Source organism: Muntiacus reevesi, chromosome 4, assembly GCF_963930625.1.
Source record: "Muntiacus reevesi chromosome 4, mMunRee1.1, whole genome shotgun sequence".
NCBI classification, from domain to species: Eukaryota; Metazoa; Chordata; class Mammalia; order Artiodactyla; family Cervidae; genus Muntiacus; species Muntiacus reevesi.
Window position 1 is genome coordinate 127,774,307 of NC_089252.1, and position 17,169 is coordinate 127,791,475.

The window sequence follows — 17,169 nt, forward strand, 5'->3', positions numbered from 1 at the left end:
GGCAGCAGATAATTGGGTCTTTCATTTTTATCTTACTTGACAATCACTGTCTTCTAAATGTAGCATTTAATCTATTTATATTTAAAGTAATTAAGTAAGTTGGAAGTTAAAATGTTACTCACTCAGGCGTGTCCTACTCTTTGTGACCCCATGGACTGTAGCCAACCAGGCTACTCTGTCCATGGAATTCTCCAGGCATGGATACTGGAGTGGGTTGCCATTCCCTTCTCCAGGGGATCTTCCTGACCCAGGAATCAAACCTGGGTCTCCTGAATTGCAGGCAGATTCTTTACCATCTGAGACACCCCCTGGGAAGCCCATTAAAGAAAGAACAGAGGGGAAAAAAGAGCTGGAAAACAAATAGCAAATAGAAATAAACTAAATTTAATTAGTTGAGGTTAGTTCTATTCGCTGTTGGTTTTCTAGCTCTTTTCTAGTTCCTCTGTCATTTATTGCCTTCCTTCTTTAATGATTCCTTAATTGGAGGTTTTAGCTTTGTGTTTTAATTTCTCCATAAGACTTTTATCTATGCTTCTTTGTCATTATTTTTAGTGGTTAATCAAGGGGTTATTATATAATTCCTGAGTTTATTGTAGTTAAATTAATATTGTACAACGTCACATAAAATATATGAACTTTGCAAAAGTACAATTACATATATATTGTCACACATTTGACATCTATCTATTGTAAGTGATTTACCTATATTTACATTTTTTCCACTTATTTTTATTATTCGGAGGCTAACTAGTTTACAATATTGTAGTGGTTTTTGCCATACACTGACATGAATCAGCCATGGAGTTACATGTATTCCCCATCCTGATCCCCCCTCCCACCTCCCTCTCCACCCGACTCCTCTGGGTCTTCCCAGTGCACCAGGCCCGAGCACTTGTCTCATGCATCCAACCTGGGCTGGTGATCTGTTTCACCCTTGATAATATACATGTTTCGATGCTGTTCTCTCGAAACATCCCACCCTCGCCTTCTCATAATCTACGGCCATACCACCCTGAACGCGCCCAATCTCGTCTATATTTACATTTTAAACCTCACAATTTATGGTATTACTTTTACTTGTATAGCCAGTAGACATTAAAATAAATAAAGACCATATATTTCCCTTATAATTATGATTATTTGTATTCTTCTATTCCAGTAGTTATATTTGACATCATTCCTCCTTCAACTAAAGAACTCCATTTAGAATTTCTGCTATTGCAGGTATGCTGGCATGAAATTCTCTCAGGTTTTACTTCATTGAAAATAGATTTATTTTGTTTTCACTTTTGAGGAAATCTTTCTGTGGATTATATAATTCTGGGTTGATAGTCGCCCCAACCCAATATTTTTCTCTTTACAGATGTATTTCCTTTGTCTTCTGGTTCTTATTATTTCTGATGAGATGTCAACTGCTATTTACATCACTATTATGTATGAAAGGTTATTTAAGGGGCAATTTTCAAGATTTTTTTCTTTTAAGCAATTTTACAATAATAAGGTTAGTATGGTTTTTGTTGCATTTATTTTGCTGTGAGTTCATTTAATTTTCTGTATTGGTAAATGAATAATTTTCTAAAATTTGAGAAATTTGGAGCCATCATTTTTAAATTATTTTTCTGCCCTTTACTATTCTTTTCTTCTGGGACTTTAATTCCATACGTCTTAAAGGACAGGGCTTTATTAACATTTCTAACTTTTTTCCCTTTATTCTGTAGATCAGGTTTCTATCGATGTGCCATAATGTTCATTGACTGTATTCTGCCATCTTTAATCTGGCATTAAACAAATTCAGTATCATGTCAGGTATTATAGTTATAAACTCTATAAATTCCATTTAGTTCTGTTTCCTTATCTCAATTTCTCTGCTGAAATTCCTCATTTGCTTTGTTTTCCATTAAGTCAAATAAAATATTTATCATAGCTTCTTTAACTTAGCTTTCTGTGAATTCCCACACCTGTGTTATTCTGTGATTTTTCTGTTGAATTCTTTTTCCTCCTGACTATGAGACTCATTTTCCTGTCAGTAGAAATTTTCTTGTATGCATAGTAATTTTTAAAGCTAAGTTTTATGTTGTTGGTCATGTTGTGAAGAAACTCTGGATTTTGTTATCTTCTTTTGAAGGGTGTTGATTTTCATTCTAACAGGCCTCTAAGTTACTGAATTATAGTTTTGTGAATGTGTGATTTTGGTTTCAACCTTATCTGTGTAGAGAATTCCTTAATCCTGGGACAATAGAGCAAAATAAATGAATGATCCTTTTGGGTTTTGAAATGAGGCTTGCTACCTAATTTCTTAATTTGGTGTATTCAAATTCTGAATTTTATCACGTCTTGCACTAGGAAGCAACTAAAATTTCTAGTAAGTTTTTCATCTGTTTCTTTCCACTTTGCTTCTTGGCATGCCCTATATACTTTCACAATTATGAGAATGGCCAAGGATTTCTAGGGAGTTCAGACCGAGTTTGGGTCTAACCTCTTAGTGACTTCTTCCGTTTTCAACTACTCTGGCAATCCCGCAACCCTGCCATAAGCCAGAAGCTGTCCCTCCCTCCCCACAGAGGTCATAGTTGTTATCTGCAGAAGGATCCGTGTGACACAAGCTATTCTGGCATGATCAGACGAGATCTCTCAAACTTACTAGGTTGGGGTAATAGATGTGTTTATAGAACTTTTTGACTACTTCAGGAAAATTTTTGCATAATTTTGACAATTATAGTCACACCATGTACTTTTATGTGTAATAGCCTTACTGAACGTTTTGTGAATACATAAAGGAAGGGTTTACATTGCAATAATATACATGACTTTAAGTGGTATTTTTGTTCTTAAATATTTTGGCAATCCAAAATGTAACTGATTTTTCTATTAGCTACATTATTTCATGGGCTTCCCAGGTGACTAAGTGATAAAGAATCTGCCTGCCAATGCAGGAAACACAGGTTTGATCCATGGGCCTGGAAGATACCCTGGAGAAGGAGATGGCAACTCACTCTGGAATTCTTGCCTAGGTAATCCCATGGACAGAGGAGCCTGGTGGGTTACAGTCCATGGGGTTGCACAAGAGTTGGCTATGACTTAGGGACTAAACAACAACATTATTTCACAGTGCCGCCAGTCTCACTCAATCCTTTGATCCTTTCTCCTCCTGATTTTTCCACTACTTCTCTCCTTTTATTCTTTCTCTCTCAGAATCCCTGAAAAACCCAAATTCATCTATCTTATAGAACTTTCCCCCAACTTTAGATCCAGGAGTCTTTTTGTATATTTCACTCTATCAAGGTCTTCCATACAGTCAGTCTTTAAGAAAGAATGGTTTTAAGTAGCATTTGATTATAATCAGCATCGGTGACACTTGTTCATCAATCAGTATTGGTGACAGCATTGATGATATTCTCCTTGAAATCCATGCATTCACCCATGCATCCATGTATCCATCCGTTAGTTTGTTCACATATTCATTTATTTGTTAAATATTTCTTATGTACCAATGTGTGCCTGACATTATTGGCTTACATGAGCCTTTTTTTTTTTTTTAATAATTTCTTTTTCCTATTCTAATTTACCCTGGATTAAATATTGACTTGACAGAGACTCAGTTTTGTTTTGTTTTGTGTTTTTGGTCATCTGCTACTCTTATACTATAAATACCATTGCCCTTAAATGTTTATTCACCCTTCTGGATTCAAAGTCAAATTGTTTCTCCCTGCCTCTTACTCCTTCATGGCTTAGCTGGTAAAGAATCCGCCTGCAATACGGGAGACCTGGGTTTGATACGTGGGTTGGGAAGATCCCCTGGAGAAGGGAAAGCCTACCCACTCCAGTGTTCTGGTCTGGAGAATTCATGGACTGTATAGTCCATGGGGTCGCAAAGAGTTGAACACGACTGAGCAACTTTCATTTCACAATTTTTCAAAATTTGAGTAGAATTCCTTAATTGCTTCTTTCTGTTAAAATATGTTCTTTTCTCTTGGTTTTTGGTGGTCTCAGAATTTCTTTCTTTCACCTCTTATTCTAACCTAAACTTTTCCTTTCAAGACAACTCTATATATCCATGCTAATAAGACTTGAAAGTAGCATTTTATTTATTCATATCCATCCTCAAGCAAATCACCACTAACTAGTATATCATCCTCATTTCTTCTTCAGTGGCAGTAGTTCCTTAGTCTCCAGTGTTATGAATATAAGAGTGGTCTTAATAGACAATTAATTCTGCTATACAATTACTCCCCTAAGAACTCTTCTGATAAACTACTTCAAATCAAAGTTGTCATTTTGATAGATATTCTCATGAGATGACTTGCTATATAGAGCTGTCAAACTAATGACTCTATAAAACAAATCAACTCATTTTGCCTCCAAATAGAATGTGTCATCATTTTTCTTGTTGAGTTCTCCCCAAGAAAGTGACATTTTCACCCTGAATTTTACTGAGATATTTTTCTGAATCTTATGTTTTTAATAATATTTGGTTCAAAAACTATTATAGCTGTCGTCCATAGAATTTTGGATCCCTAATTGTCTACCTATATATGCATCATGACAGACACTTAAAATTATTTTTAGAAAACCTTAGTCCTGTTTATAGATAGTTTCTCAGTTCTCTTTCATGAAGATGAAATTTTCATGATTTAATTTGGCATACTAATAAGAGTGCATCATTCCATATTCTCAGCTTTGTATCACCTAAAATGATATTTACATAACAAATGTTGGGAAATTTTGTTTCAGCTACTGCAGAATCTGTCTCTGCTTTAAGCAAGACTGCCAGAGAGAAGTGTACTTAAAACTGAGTAATTAGAACCTCTGAAGAAATCAGTTTACATAAATGTGTTTGATAATTATTCCGCCCACCTACACTGAGAGACAAAAGAAAGAGCCAAGTTAAACATATTAAGTATTTCCTATGTAAGGATGTTTTTGATGACGCTGTTCGTTAAAATGTATGGTATTGTTTGTGTGATTTGGTGGGGGTCAGGGAGAGGTGGGAGAACAGTATCTTTGATCTCAGTACCAGAGTTTATTGCATGTTTCCTGTTCATTTAATTTGCCTTTATTTATGGTCACAGAGATTTACCATCTTAATTTTTTCCTTTGTATCATTTTCTGTTGCCTGAGAGCCAAATCATAGCCTACTTCTAGGAAGTGTATAATGTACATTTGGTCTATTAACTTAATTCTTGGGTTTATTCCACTTGTTTACTCCTGTTTTTTCTCTGCCTACTATATCATCACATTTTTTGCCAACATTCTTTTGCCTCTTTCTTTTAGCTCTGTTCTTAATTATTCTTTGTTATCATTGTAATTTACATTGTCTTGGATATATGTGGTATCTAACCAGTTTCTAGTAAGTTTACCTTTTCCTAATAACCAATTATACAGAGGCTCAGGTAAAGTTTATACTTTACCAGTTAATCTCTGTCCCATGTTTTCTGCAATAGTCATTTAAGCTCACCTCTCAAAGTTTTAGTGCCTTTCAATAGCACCACACTTATTACAACCACCCTCCCCCACCCCCCCACTTTTTTCTTATGACTTCCTTAGAATTTCTTTTCTCCAATCTGGTATACTTCCCAGCCCATGACAGATATCTTGTTGCTACTTAATATATCTCTCTCCTTATTAATCTACTTAAACATTATTTCTTCCTCATCTCTACTAATCATCAGTTGTTCCTTCAGGTTATACCTCCAGACCTTCTCTTTTCTTGGAATCTTCCTTTTGGCATCACCTATGTGTGATAGTTTATATTGGCTAAATCACACACACACACACACACACACACACACATATATATATATATATATATATATATATATACACACACACACACACCCTAAGACTTGCCCACACCACTCAATCTGTAAATGATATTGATTAAATTCAAGTTAGTGCAAAATTTATCTGGTATGAGAAGATTTTTTTGCACTCAACTTTGCAGGCATTTCAATGTTTATATTGATCCACATTATGTTGGTGTTAGGAGATTGTACTTTTGTTTGTTTATGCTCAGATCATGTATTTGTACCATGTGTTTTGTAGTTTATTTAAAATTAGTAGAGACAAAAATATCCCTAAACTGGGAAAGATTGTGTTGATACTTTGGTAAGTTTTATAGGTATTTATACATATAAAAATTTCAGATATTTGTTTTGCTTAAAAGAGAGTATATCTGTGCTTGAAGATAAATGCAGTCATAACTGAAGAATTAAGGAAACTTGGTCTTCCATATTACCACAGCTAACCAGGTTAATGCTACCATCCTATCATAAGAGTGTAGCAATTTCTAATAACTGATATTCAGAATTTTAGAGAGTAATTATATTTTACACACATTTTCACCTTCTAAGCGGGATATACTAAGTAATCACTAAAAACTGATATGCATTTAAACTGTAACAAATTTTACTTGTATAGATCTGTAGACTTTCATTTCAACCGTGATAAAAGTATTTCTCTGATAAGAATAATTTATGAATAAAAATATAATTTACGGAATACCTTGGCAGAGAATGTTGATCCCTTCATCACAGTTCAGTCATGTTCAGAAAATCTAAGCAAGCTGTGTGATTATTCCAGGAAGCATGGAATGATGTGTTCAAATGAGTACCATCTGTGAATAGAAAAAGTTTGAGGTTTTTAGTCATTCTTAAAGAATGGAAATCTGATTCTCCATGCTAAAATGAGTGTAATCCTTTTTGTATCTGTAATTCAATAGGGCAGTTGCTTGAAATAGTCTAGTTCAACACACAGTTCATCAAAAGAGAAGATGCTGGATATAAATGAAGTTTACTGCTAGGTATTTATGTGCACATCTGACGTAGCCTTGTTAAAAAAAAAACAAAACTGTCTGTGAAGTTATACTATATATTTGGCCTCAGATTAGATTTATTTCTGGTTCATCTTTCTAAATACATTTGAGTGAAAAATGTGGACAAATTTTTATACCACATGAAAACCAAAGGACTGTGTTATGAACCATAATTTAGTCACATATCAATACTTGCTGAGTGGCCCATACATGCCAGACCCTGGGTCTCTTGTGCAAGGCCCATCCCTGTGCCTGTCATAAGGAAGGCAATTGCAATTATTGTTGCTCTTCCTTAAGTCAGGTTAGAATAACTTGTATAGATCTTGCTTCTTTGTCAAGTTAAAATACTGTCCTATCTAGACCTTTTCTTCTCTGCAAAACTTATTTACAGAATATAGAGTCTGTGGACCAATATTAATCTGCTGTAGAGACTGCGGATCAATATTAATCTGCTGAAATTTTTTTTACTGTGCCACAAACTTTGCCATTAAAGTCTTCTTTCCTGAAATCTGAAGGGATAAAAAAGTTGGTCAGAGAGTCATGTACATCTCATCATCCCTTCTGCTGAAATACAGGGAAAGGGTAGCCTCTTCTGCCTTCTCCAGCTCCTAAATAGAGAATGCATCCTTTTTTCCTCCCACCTCTAGCTGCTCAGTAAACCCTTGGGAAAGGAAACATGAAAGGAGTAGTTGGTGATGGATTGGAAAGAAAGGAAATTTCTGATCATACACACTGGATCTTACGGGAGAAAAGCAGTCGATGGTTTTAATGCAAATTAAAAGGCAATACAAAACTTAACAAGTATTCCCACTGCACTTAGGATAAAACTAAAAATCTTGAATCTAGCCTACAAGGCTCAACATTATCTGATTCTGGCCTACACCTATAACTTTCTATCTTCCCATTCACCTCCTAGTATACCCAGTAGCCTTCTTTGCATGTTTCCACTGTGCTGTTTTATTCCAGCGTCTTAACGTGATGTTTTTCACCAGGGAGGCTACATCTTATCTGTCAGATCTCCAATTAAATTATAATTCATCAGGACCAGTCTGGTGACCATCTATCTAAGTTAAACCTCCTGTAATACCCTCTTATTCATTTGTTCATACTTTCAAAAATATTTATTAAATGCCTATTTTGTTCCAAGAATTAATCTAGACCTTCAGAGACACAATCTAACATGTAGGTATATATATATATATATATATATATATATATATATATATATATATATATATATAAAATATAAAATAAATTTGGAGTAATCGCTCAATGTTTTTTTATTGATTGAATACAGAATAAAAACCTTTATAGATCTTTGGTATAAATGTTGCAATAAAGTAGAAATGAAAATAGGATTAGGCCTGCTTAAGGTAGATTTTCAGTGTCGAACTAGGATTTATAGGATGGTAGATATCTGTTTAAGGAAGGCTGTACAAACTAATAGAGTGCTCTGGAATCAATTTTTTAAAAAGCCCCTCAAGATTTTGAGTTTGCCTTTGTATGTTTAAGAACAGGTTAGATAAGTAGACATTGGTCATTTGTTAGTGGAAAGTTGTATTACTTTTCTATTGTGTGTCATGAATTATCACAAACTTAGTGATTTAAAAGACAACACCTACCCATTTATTAGAGAACAGTTCTGTAGGTCAGAGTCCTATTGATGTGCTATACCTGGATTCTCAGACTCTCACAAAGTCTCACAAGGTCAAACCAAGGTTCCATGGGGTGAATTCTCATGTGGGGTGAAGGTTCTCTTCCAGCTAATATGGTTGTGGCAGAATTCACTTTCTTACAGTTGTAGAACTGAGATCCCCAATTCCTGGCTGGCTTCTGGCCAAGGACTGTCTAACTCCTAGAGAGGTCCTGAATTCTTTGTCAGGCGGTCCCTTCCTTCAAAGCCAGGAGTTGAGAAATATTTGTACATTGAATCTACTCTCTTGCTTAAAATACTTCCTCTTTGGTAACTAGCCAAAAAAAAAAAAAAACAAAACAAAACCTAAAAAACTCTCTGCTTTTAAAGGACTTGTTATAAAATCAGGGCCCTTGGATAATCTCTATTTTATTTTAATAAATTTTATTTTAGTCTTTATTTTTAAAGTATTTATTTACTTATCTGCCTGTGCCAGGTCTTAGTTGTGACATGTGGGATCTAGTTTCCTGACCAGGGATTGAACCCAAGTCCTTTGCACTGAGAGAGCAGAGTTTTAGCCGCTGGACCACCAGGGAAGTCCCCTCTCCTTATTTTAAAGTAAACTGATTTGGATTCTTAATTAAAGCTGCAAAATTTTTTGCATCAGCACCTATATCAGTGTTTGATTGAAAAACTGGAAGAAGGCATAGAAGGAGGAGAAAGTGAAGTCACTCAGTCATGTCCAACTCTTTGTGACCCCATGGACTGTAGCCTACCAGGTTCCTCCGTCCATGGGATTCTCCAGGCAAGAACACTGAAGTGGGCTGCCATTTCCTTCTCCAGGGGATCTTCCCTACTCAGGGATCAAACCTGGGTCTCCTGCATTGCAGGCAGATGCTCTGCCATCTGAGCCACCAGGGAAGCCTGGAAGAAGGTGTATGTCCTGAAATTCTTAGGGAGATGTGCCTCCATAAAGGTCAGACATAAAAGCCAGGTTGATGGAGATCATCTCTGAGCTGCCATCAAATTCTGATTCTGTGATCTTCTGATTCATCTGCCTGGTCTATGGATTCTACCACCAAAATAGATCTGAAAATTCACTTTTTTCCTATCGCTATCATCTTATTTGGAAATGGCAGCCCACTCCAGTATTCTTGCCTGGAGAACCCCATGGACAGAGGAGCCTGGTAGGCTATAGTCCATGGGGTCACAAAGACTTGGACACGACTGAGCGACTTCACTTTCACTTTCACTTCCACCATCTTATTTCTTCTTTGCTGAACAAATCAAATGGTCTATGAATTTGTCCCTTTACCTATTTGTGAGTATGACTGGATTTGAAAAAATATACTTCTGAACATCTCATTCTGACAGCTTGATATAACTTTCTATTGCTGGACAAGCGATCTATAATCTTGTGATGTAGTATGTTCCCAGACTCTCTTTGTTATTGCCAATGTGAATTATAAGCCATAGTCAAACTTGATTTAGATCACATTACCCTCCTCTTCTTGAATCTCTGCCTTTATAGTTAGTGAAATCTTCTCTGTTCATATGCAACCTTTCCTCTTAAAATTTTTTCTGAACCCCCAAATCAGTCAGGTTTCTCTGCTTTGTGTTAGAGTAGTTTGAAAATGTATCTTATCATCAAGTGGTCTGAATTAAAATTTAGTGGCTGAAGGATTTCAATAAATAATAGAAATTCTACTTTTTAGCCAATTATGAATTATGGATTCTTTCACTGCAAAGGTACATTTTCCTTAAAAATATCTTTTTCTCTAATTGCTCTTATACATAACACACAAGAGGGAGTGTGCTGTAAGTAGTTTAGTAAGTGTTCTATTTGTAAGGCTACATTTTTAGAGGCTAATGTTCAATTAAATACAGTAAGATATGATGATAAAAATATTAAATATTTGAAAACAGGCTAATTGTATATGATCATACAGCTTTAAGTAATCTACTGTTTGTTTTCTATTGCATTAGACTTTTTCTTCTCTTCCAGGCTTGTGTGTACTCGGTAGTTCAGTCGTGTCCAACTCTGCTATCCCACGGATAGCCTGCCAGGCTCCTCTGTCCATGGGATTTCCGAGGCAAGAATCCTAGAGTTGGTTGCCATATCCTTCTTTAGGAGATCTTCCTGATCCAGAGCTCAAACCCATGTCTCCTGTGTCTCCTGCATTAGCAGACAGATTCTTTACTACTGAACCACTTGGGAAACCCCTTTTCAGATTTAGGCAATATTAATATATAATCTATAGGTCTGTAAAACAAATAGAAATAAATATGAAATTTTAGGTTTTGCCTGTGCAGGATGATAATATCAACTATTCCAGTTTGTATCTTAAAAAAAAAAGAAAAAACACTTTTTTGACTTTTATTTGACTAACTTGACCAAATTGATTTGCTGTTTTTGAGCCATGGAAATAAGAGTTGTGATGTACTATTGGATAAGACAATTAAATGCAGATTGACTTGGCTATTTATTAAATTTTTTAATGTTGATATAGCTATTTGTGGGATTGACTTGTGTAATACAATTAATATTCACATTTAAAAAATTGTAGATCATGCTGTAAAAATTAAAGAGAAAATTCAAATTTTTTTAACTCAAGTCCAGACCTCTGTACAGAACTCCAGACTCATGCATACATCTATTATTTGACCTCTCTGGGTATCTGAGAGGCAATTCAAAGTTAACATGCTCAAAAGAAATCCTTCGTCTTACTCTGCACAGTCTACTTATTGTACAGTCATCCCTTTCTTGGTTAATTGTGACGGTGTCTTTCTTTTTGCACCTGAAGACCTTAGAGCTTTCCTCCACTCCTCTCTCTCTCTTATACCTCATATGTCACGTGTCAGCAAATCCTGTCAGCTCTCCTTCAAATTATATTCAGAGTCTGAATACTTCATTTCTGCTGCTGCAATTCTGCTCCAGGCCATCATGATCTCTTACGTTGACACTGCAATAGCTAAATGATTACTCTGTTTTCCCCCTCTCTCCCTTGTCCATTCTAAACAAAACAGCCAGAGTGATTCTGTGAAAATGTACGCTGGAACTTGTAGTTACTCCTGCTCAAGCGAGTCATACCAGTGTTCCACACTTGGTCATATACAATCGAGTGTTCAGTGTTTCTTTTCAGATCTCACCTCCTACTAGCCCACTGGCCTCTTTTTAACTCTTCAAATATTACCAGGCATGATTCCAACCTAGGAGTGTCATCATGCATTTCCCTCTGCTGGGAATGTTCTTCCTCAAAATACTCACATGGTTAGCTTCCCTACCTTCATCAGGAACTTCGTGTCTCCTCATCAGCGAGGCTTTCTCTGTGACTACTCAGCTTAAAATTTCACTGTCCTTGGGAACTCTTCTTCCTTTTCTTATTTTTTTCCATAACAGTAATCATCATGCAGGCTTCCCTAGTGACTCAGTGGTAAAGAATCCTCCTGCCAATGCAGGGGATATAGGTTTGATCTCTGGGTCAGGAAGATCTCCTGGAGAAGGAAATGGCAGCCCACTCTAGTACTCTTCCCTGGGAAATCCCACAATCAGAGGAGCCTGGTGGGCTACGGTCCATGGGGGTCACAAAGAGTTGGATGCAACTTAGAGACTGAGCGCACACGCATGCAATCATCATGCAAAATACTGTTGGACCTCTTTGGTGGGGGAATTTACTGAAATCTGAATATGATGTGTTTAGGAAGGCATGAGTTTTTAATGAATAACTTTCTAACTCATTTATTTTTTAATTTTATCTTTGAGGTACACATTAACATAATGTTTTTATGAATAGTGTAATTTTCATACAAATCCCTGTTTTCGTCCTCCCTATCTCAGTCTTCTTAGCAAAGGTCCTTGCACACATGCAAGGATAGGCATAGTTGAAAGAGTGCTCATATCACTTAAGTCATTGTTCTTTTATATTTCCAACTATAATACACTCACATTACTTGTCTAATAAGTGGCTACTTCTTGAAAACAAAACATAAGCCTGTGCATTTTGATTTCCTAACACCAACCCCTGAGCCTGACACATAGTATGCGTATAGCGAACTAGTAGATAATGTGAAATCTGATAATGATCCCAAGTAGGACCACATGATTGTAGGTGATACCTTATTCTGTGTGTTAATGTCAGTGTGGTTGATGATGTTCTAGAAAGAGTTTTACTAATTTTAAATGTGTGCAAAATAAAATAAAAATTACCCAATTATATAAATTATTAATTCAGTCAATAATGTTTATTTAAATTATTTTATAATCAGCATTTACTGTAAGATGTGCTTATATCTATCTAGTCATTTAAGTATAAGAATGTCTTTCTTGGGAATTGAATAGTAAAATTCAGACCATACCTCTGAAAATACATAGGATTATATAAGCATGCAATTTTCCTTTGTGCCAGTGTTTAACTTACTTTATAAGCACCTTGTGAGTAAATTTGGGACCAAATTAGGAATAAAAATATCACAATTGTTTTGTTCTCTAACAAATCATTGCTCTCTGAAGCATTATCTTTCACCTTAAGTTTCTGCTCATTAAATGTGGGCGTATTAATCTAAGGGCAGTTGTAATAAGAGATCACCACTATGTGCATAGTAAAAAAATATTTGTAAATCCTGTTTCTTCATCCCATTTACACAGTTCAGTAATTCTAATTGTTTTCATTTTTTCCCTTTAATTTTTAGTTCCCAGTGTTCCCATGAATATTGCTTTTTCTAATGTTCAGTCAACTAGTGCAACGTTGACATGGATGAGACCTGACTCTATCTTTGGCTACTTCCAAAACTACAAGATTACCACTCAACTTCGGGCTAAAAAATGCAGAGAATGGGACTCTGAAGAATGTGTTGAACATCAAAAATTTCAGTACCTCTATGAAGCTGACCTAACTGAAGAGACAGTCTATGGATTGAAGAAATTTAGATGGTATAGATTCCAAGTGGCTGCCAGCACCAATGCTGGCTATGGCAATGCTTCAAATTGGATATCTACCCAAACCCTGCCTGGTCGTAAGTACTGTCCTGTGTATGTATGTATATATAATTTTGGATTCAAGAAAAAGCCCTTTAAATGTTTTTCCATAGAAGTCATTCAGAATATAGGTAAAGATTGCTTTTGCTACTTTAGTTTTATATTTTAAAATCAACTGGCTAGCCTACTTGCTTAAATAACATCATCACCATCATAGCATTTAATTTTTGTTGAATTGACTCTTAATGGGAAGTTCAATTTCAGTCACTATTAGGGCTTTTCTCAAACTGCAGAATTGTATCAAGGTCATAGAGTCTTACATTGCAACAAAGCATTATGGTCTTCTCTGTGGTTTTTCATGAGGCTGTGCTGATGGCCACTGAGTACCCTTTGGCTTTGCCTACATTTCCCCTTCATATCTGGAAGCTCTGCGGCTTTTAAGTCAGGCTTTTACCACCTTGTCAGTGATTGTAGGCTTATGTGCGCGCGCACACACACACACATTCATACACACGCACATGGAGTTTCATTGATGCTATTGTAGATCTTTATAAATAGTGAAATAAACTTTGATCCAGAGCTTTTATTTTTTGGGGGTCACTAAATGTGTCTCTTGCTACTATTCCCAAGGGTACCTAGAATAATGTTTGTATGGTAAATATTCAATGAACGCTTGTTAATGCAATTAAGCATTTGTGATAGAATCCAGAAACTCCGCCTTCACTGCAAGTGTCCACCCTCTCCTCTGTGGCACTTGGACTCGGTTTCTGTAAGGTCTGCTCGCTGGCTTTTCTCTTACCTCCCTGATAGCTCTTTCTCAGTTTCCTTGGCTTATTCTCTCTCTCATTTTTCAAAGCTAAGTGTTGGAGTGTTCAAAGATACATAGTTGGCCCTTTTCTTTATCAATACATAATACCTAGGAGATCTTATCTTAAGAGACTTTATCCTGTCTGATGGTTTTAAAGTCTCCTTATATAGTGATCATTCTCAAATATCTATTTCTATGTCTGACTGCTCCCTAGAACCCTATCAGTATATGTACCTGATGAACTGACATCATTGGGCAGATGTGTCTAATATCCTCTCAAAATTAACGTGGTCTAAACAACTAAGCCTTCTCAGCATCCAAATGTAGAAAAAGAATCTTGCACTGTTCTTTTCCTCCTCTACTCTACTAATGACTTATTTTTACCATACTGTCTAAACACATCCCTCCTTTTGCATTACTATTAGTCCTGTCCTTCTTTACTGCTACAACTGCCTTAACCTAACTGACCTCCTTGGCTTTCATACTCATCTTTTAAAATGTAAATCAGATGATGTCACTCCCTTGTATAAAGCTTTTCAATGAATCTCCATTACTCTTGGAATACAATTCCAATTTCTTAACATGTTTAACAAAGCCCTCATGTGACTTTACTATTACCTCTCTAACCTCATCCTTTATCATTTCCCCATTCCCCGTTATCCTCCACTCATACTGGATAATTTTTGTGTTGCTTGAACACACTGAAGTCCTAGAACTTGGGGCTTTGCAGACCCTGTTCCTTTGCATTGGAATGCTTTTCTGTGTCCATCTTTGCATGAGCAGCTTTTTATAATGTATACTTCTGCTTGAATGATTCCTACTCAGAATGAATTTCCCTGACTCCCCAATCTAAAAAAGCTATGCAGTATATTTCAAGAATATCATCTTAATGAAAATGTATAATTACCTGATCACTTTTATTTTTATGTATTTGCTTATTTTTAGAATTTGTCTTGCTCATTACTATTTCCTTGTTGCCTAGCAACAGTAGGCACTCCATAAATATCTCCTGAAGGAGTTAAACTTGATTGAATAAGCTAAAATGGATGAGGGAATATGAACTGTTTTCCAAAGCAGGGAATAGAGAGGATGATAGTGCTATAAACAAAGAAAAGGAAAATATGGAAAAAATCAAGTTCGTTTGAGAGAAAGAAACAGATGCTTAGAGATTAGAACATGGGTAAAGTTAGGAATTTTAGTTGCTCCAGCCAATAACAATGATCAGAATTACAAGTGAGAGAAAATGGGCCACTGAATTAATACATGTTAAACTCACAGGGACAACTGTCACTGAAGACATCATACAGGTACCATAATGAACGAAGCAGACTGCTGATGCAAGGTGGTTGAGAGAGGTGAACACCATGGCAAATTAACAAAATGTGCTGCCTATGGGGCAACCGCTACTCACCCCTGGCTGATTACTGTCTTACAGAGAAGTCATGCTCTTAGGATGTAGGATGTGTTCAGAGAAATAGGAAAGCTAAATTTTTTATGGTGAAAATACTCAACTTCTTGTTGTAACAAGTTTTAAATTTAATAACTTTCAGTTTTTCATGTCAGACATGTCAGTTGTCCAAATCTGGCCTGTGGGCAACTAATTTGCTACCTTTGGTTAAAATGGGCTTCCCTGGTGGCTCAGAAAGTAAAGGATCTACCTGCAATGTAGGAGACCTGTGTTCGACCCCTGGGCTGGGAAGAGTCCCTGGAGAAGGGAATGGCTACCCACCCCAGTATTCTTGTCTGGAGAAGTCCATGGACAGAGGAGCCTGGTGGGCTCCATAGGTTGCAAAGAGTCGGGCACGATTGGGTGACTCACACTTCATGTTACTTACTTTGGCTAAAATAGACTGTATGCCTGGCCTGTACATCTGCTTCCACTGAGGCTTCCTGCCCTCCTCCTCCTGAGCATCTCACTTGGATAGTAGCTGCTTCTTCCTCCTACAGGGAGCCAGGAATTGGAGTTTCTAAACGCCTCATCTCCTTGAGCTCTCTAGACAAGGTGATAGTAGATGTTCGGTTAGCACTAAATGACTTACCTGATCAATTCACAAACTGGTAAAGGAAACTAGGAAGTTGGATTTTTACGGAACCCCACAGTCTTTTTTTTTTTAAGTTACATGCTTTAAAATTTTTTTAATTTTTATGATTTTATTTTTAAATTTATTTTGGGCTGTGCTAGGTCTTCATTGCCGTGCAGGATTCTTTTCTCTAGTTGCAGCAAGCAGGGCCCACTCTTGGTCGGGGTGCAGGGGTTTCTCATGGTGGTGGTGGCCTCTTGGTTGTGGAGCGCGGGCTCCGGGGCATGCAGGCTTCGGTAGTTGTCGCACGTGGGCTCAGTAGTTGCAGCTCCTGGGCGCTAGAGCACATTCAGTATTTGTGGCGAACGGGCTGGGCTGCTCTGTGGGATTTTCCTGGATCAGGGATTGAACCTGGGTCTCCTTCATTGACAGGTGAGAACCCCACATTCTTAATTCTGAAAATTTGGGAGCCTTTCCACTTGAGTGTCATTGCTTCTACCAGAGTCCCTTCTCTCCCTCTCCACCCTTAAGGTCTGTGATCCACTCACTAGAATTTGGTCATTTTCAGTTCTCTGCTATGCTACTTTGCTCATTCTGGTCTAACTAGTGTGAGCTTTTTTTTTTTTTTTAATAGCATTATTTTTCTCATTTTATTAGGATGTATTCCTTTGCCATTGGTGATTGGTTGATTAGTTTGTCGGTTCTTCATGCATTGGAGAGGATAATCTTGCCTTTTTTTCACTCCAGCTCCCAGATCTTTACTTGATGACTAATCCAAAGAGTACCTTTGTGTGGAGTACCAGTGTGAATTTTATCTGACACTTTTCCTCTCCCTTAGTCTAGTATCTCATTGCCACAATTTAAATTCTCCATCAGAGAATAACTGGCTGTGAAAAATACTAATAGATTAATAGTTAAGTA

The 17,169-nt window shown here is 36.7% G+C and overlaps 1 protein-coding gene across 4 annotated transcripts in view; it reads left to right on the top strand.

The window, feature by feature from the left end:
- Positions 1 to 17,169, top strand: part of PTPRQ (protein tyrosine phosphatase receptor type Q) — a 291,398-nt gene that overhangs the window by 171,010 nt on the left and 103,219 nt on the right. For all 4 annotated transcript variants that reach the window (XM_065934147.1, XM_065934148.1, XM_065934149.1 and 1 more), the window contains one exon: positions 13,134 to 13,457. In XM_065934147.1, coding sequence (XP_065790219.1) covers positions 13,134 to 13,457 — 324 coding nt within the window. The remainder of the gene's footprint in view (positions 1 to 13,133; positions 13,458 to 17,169) is intronic.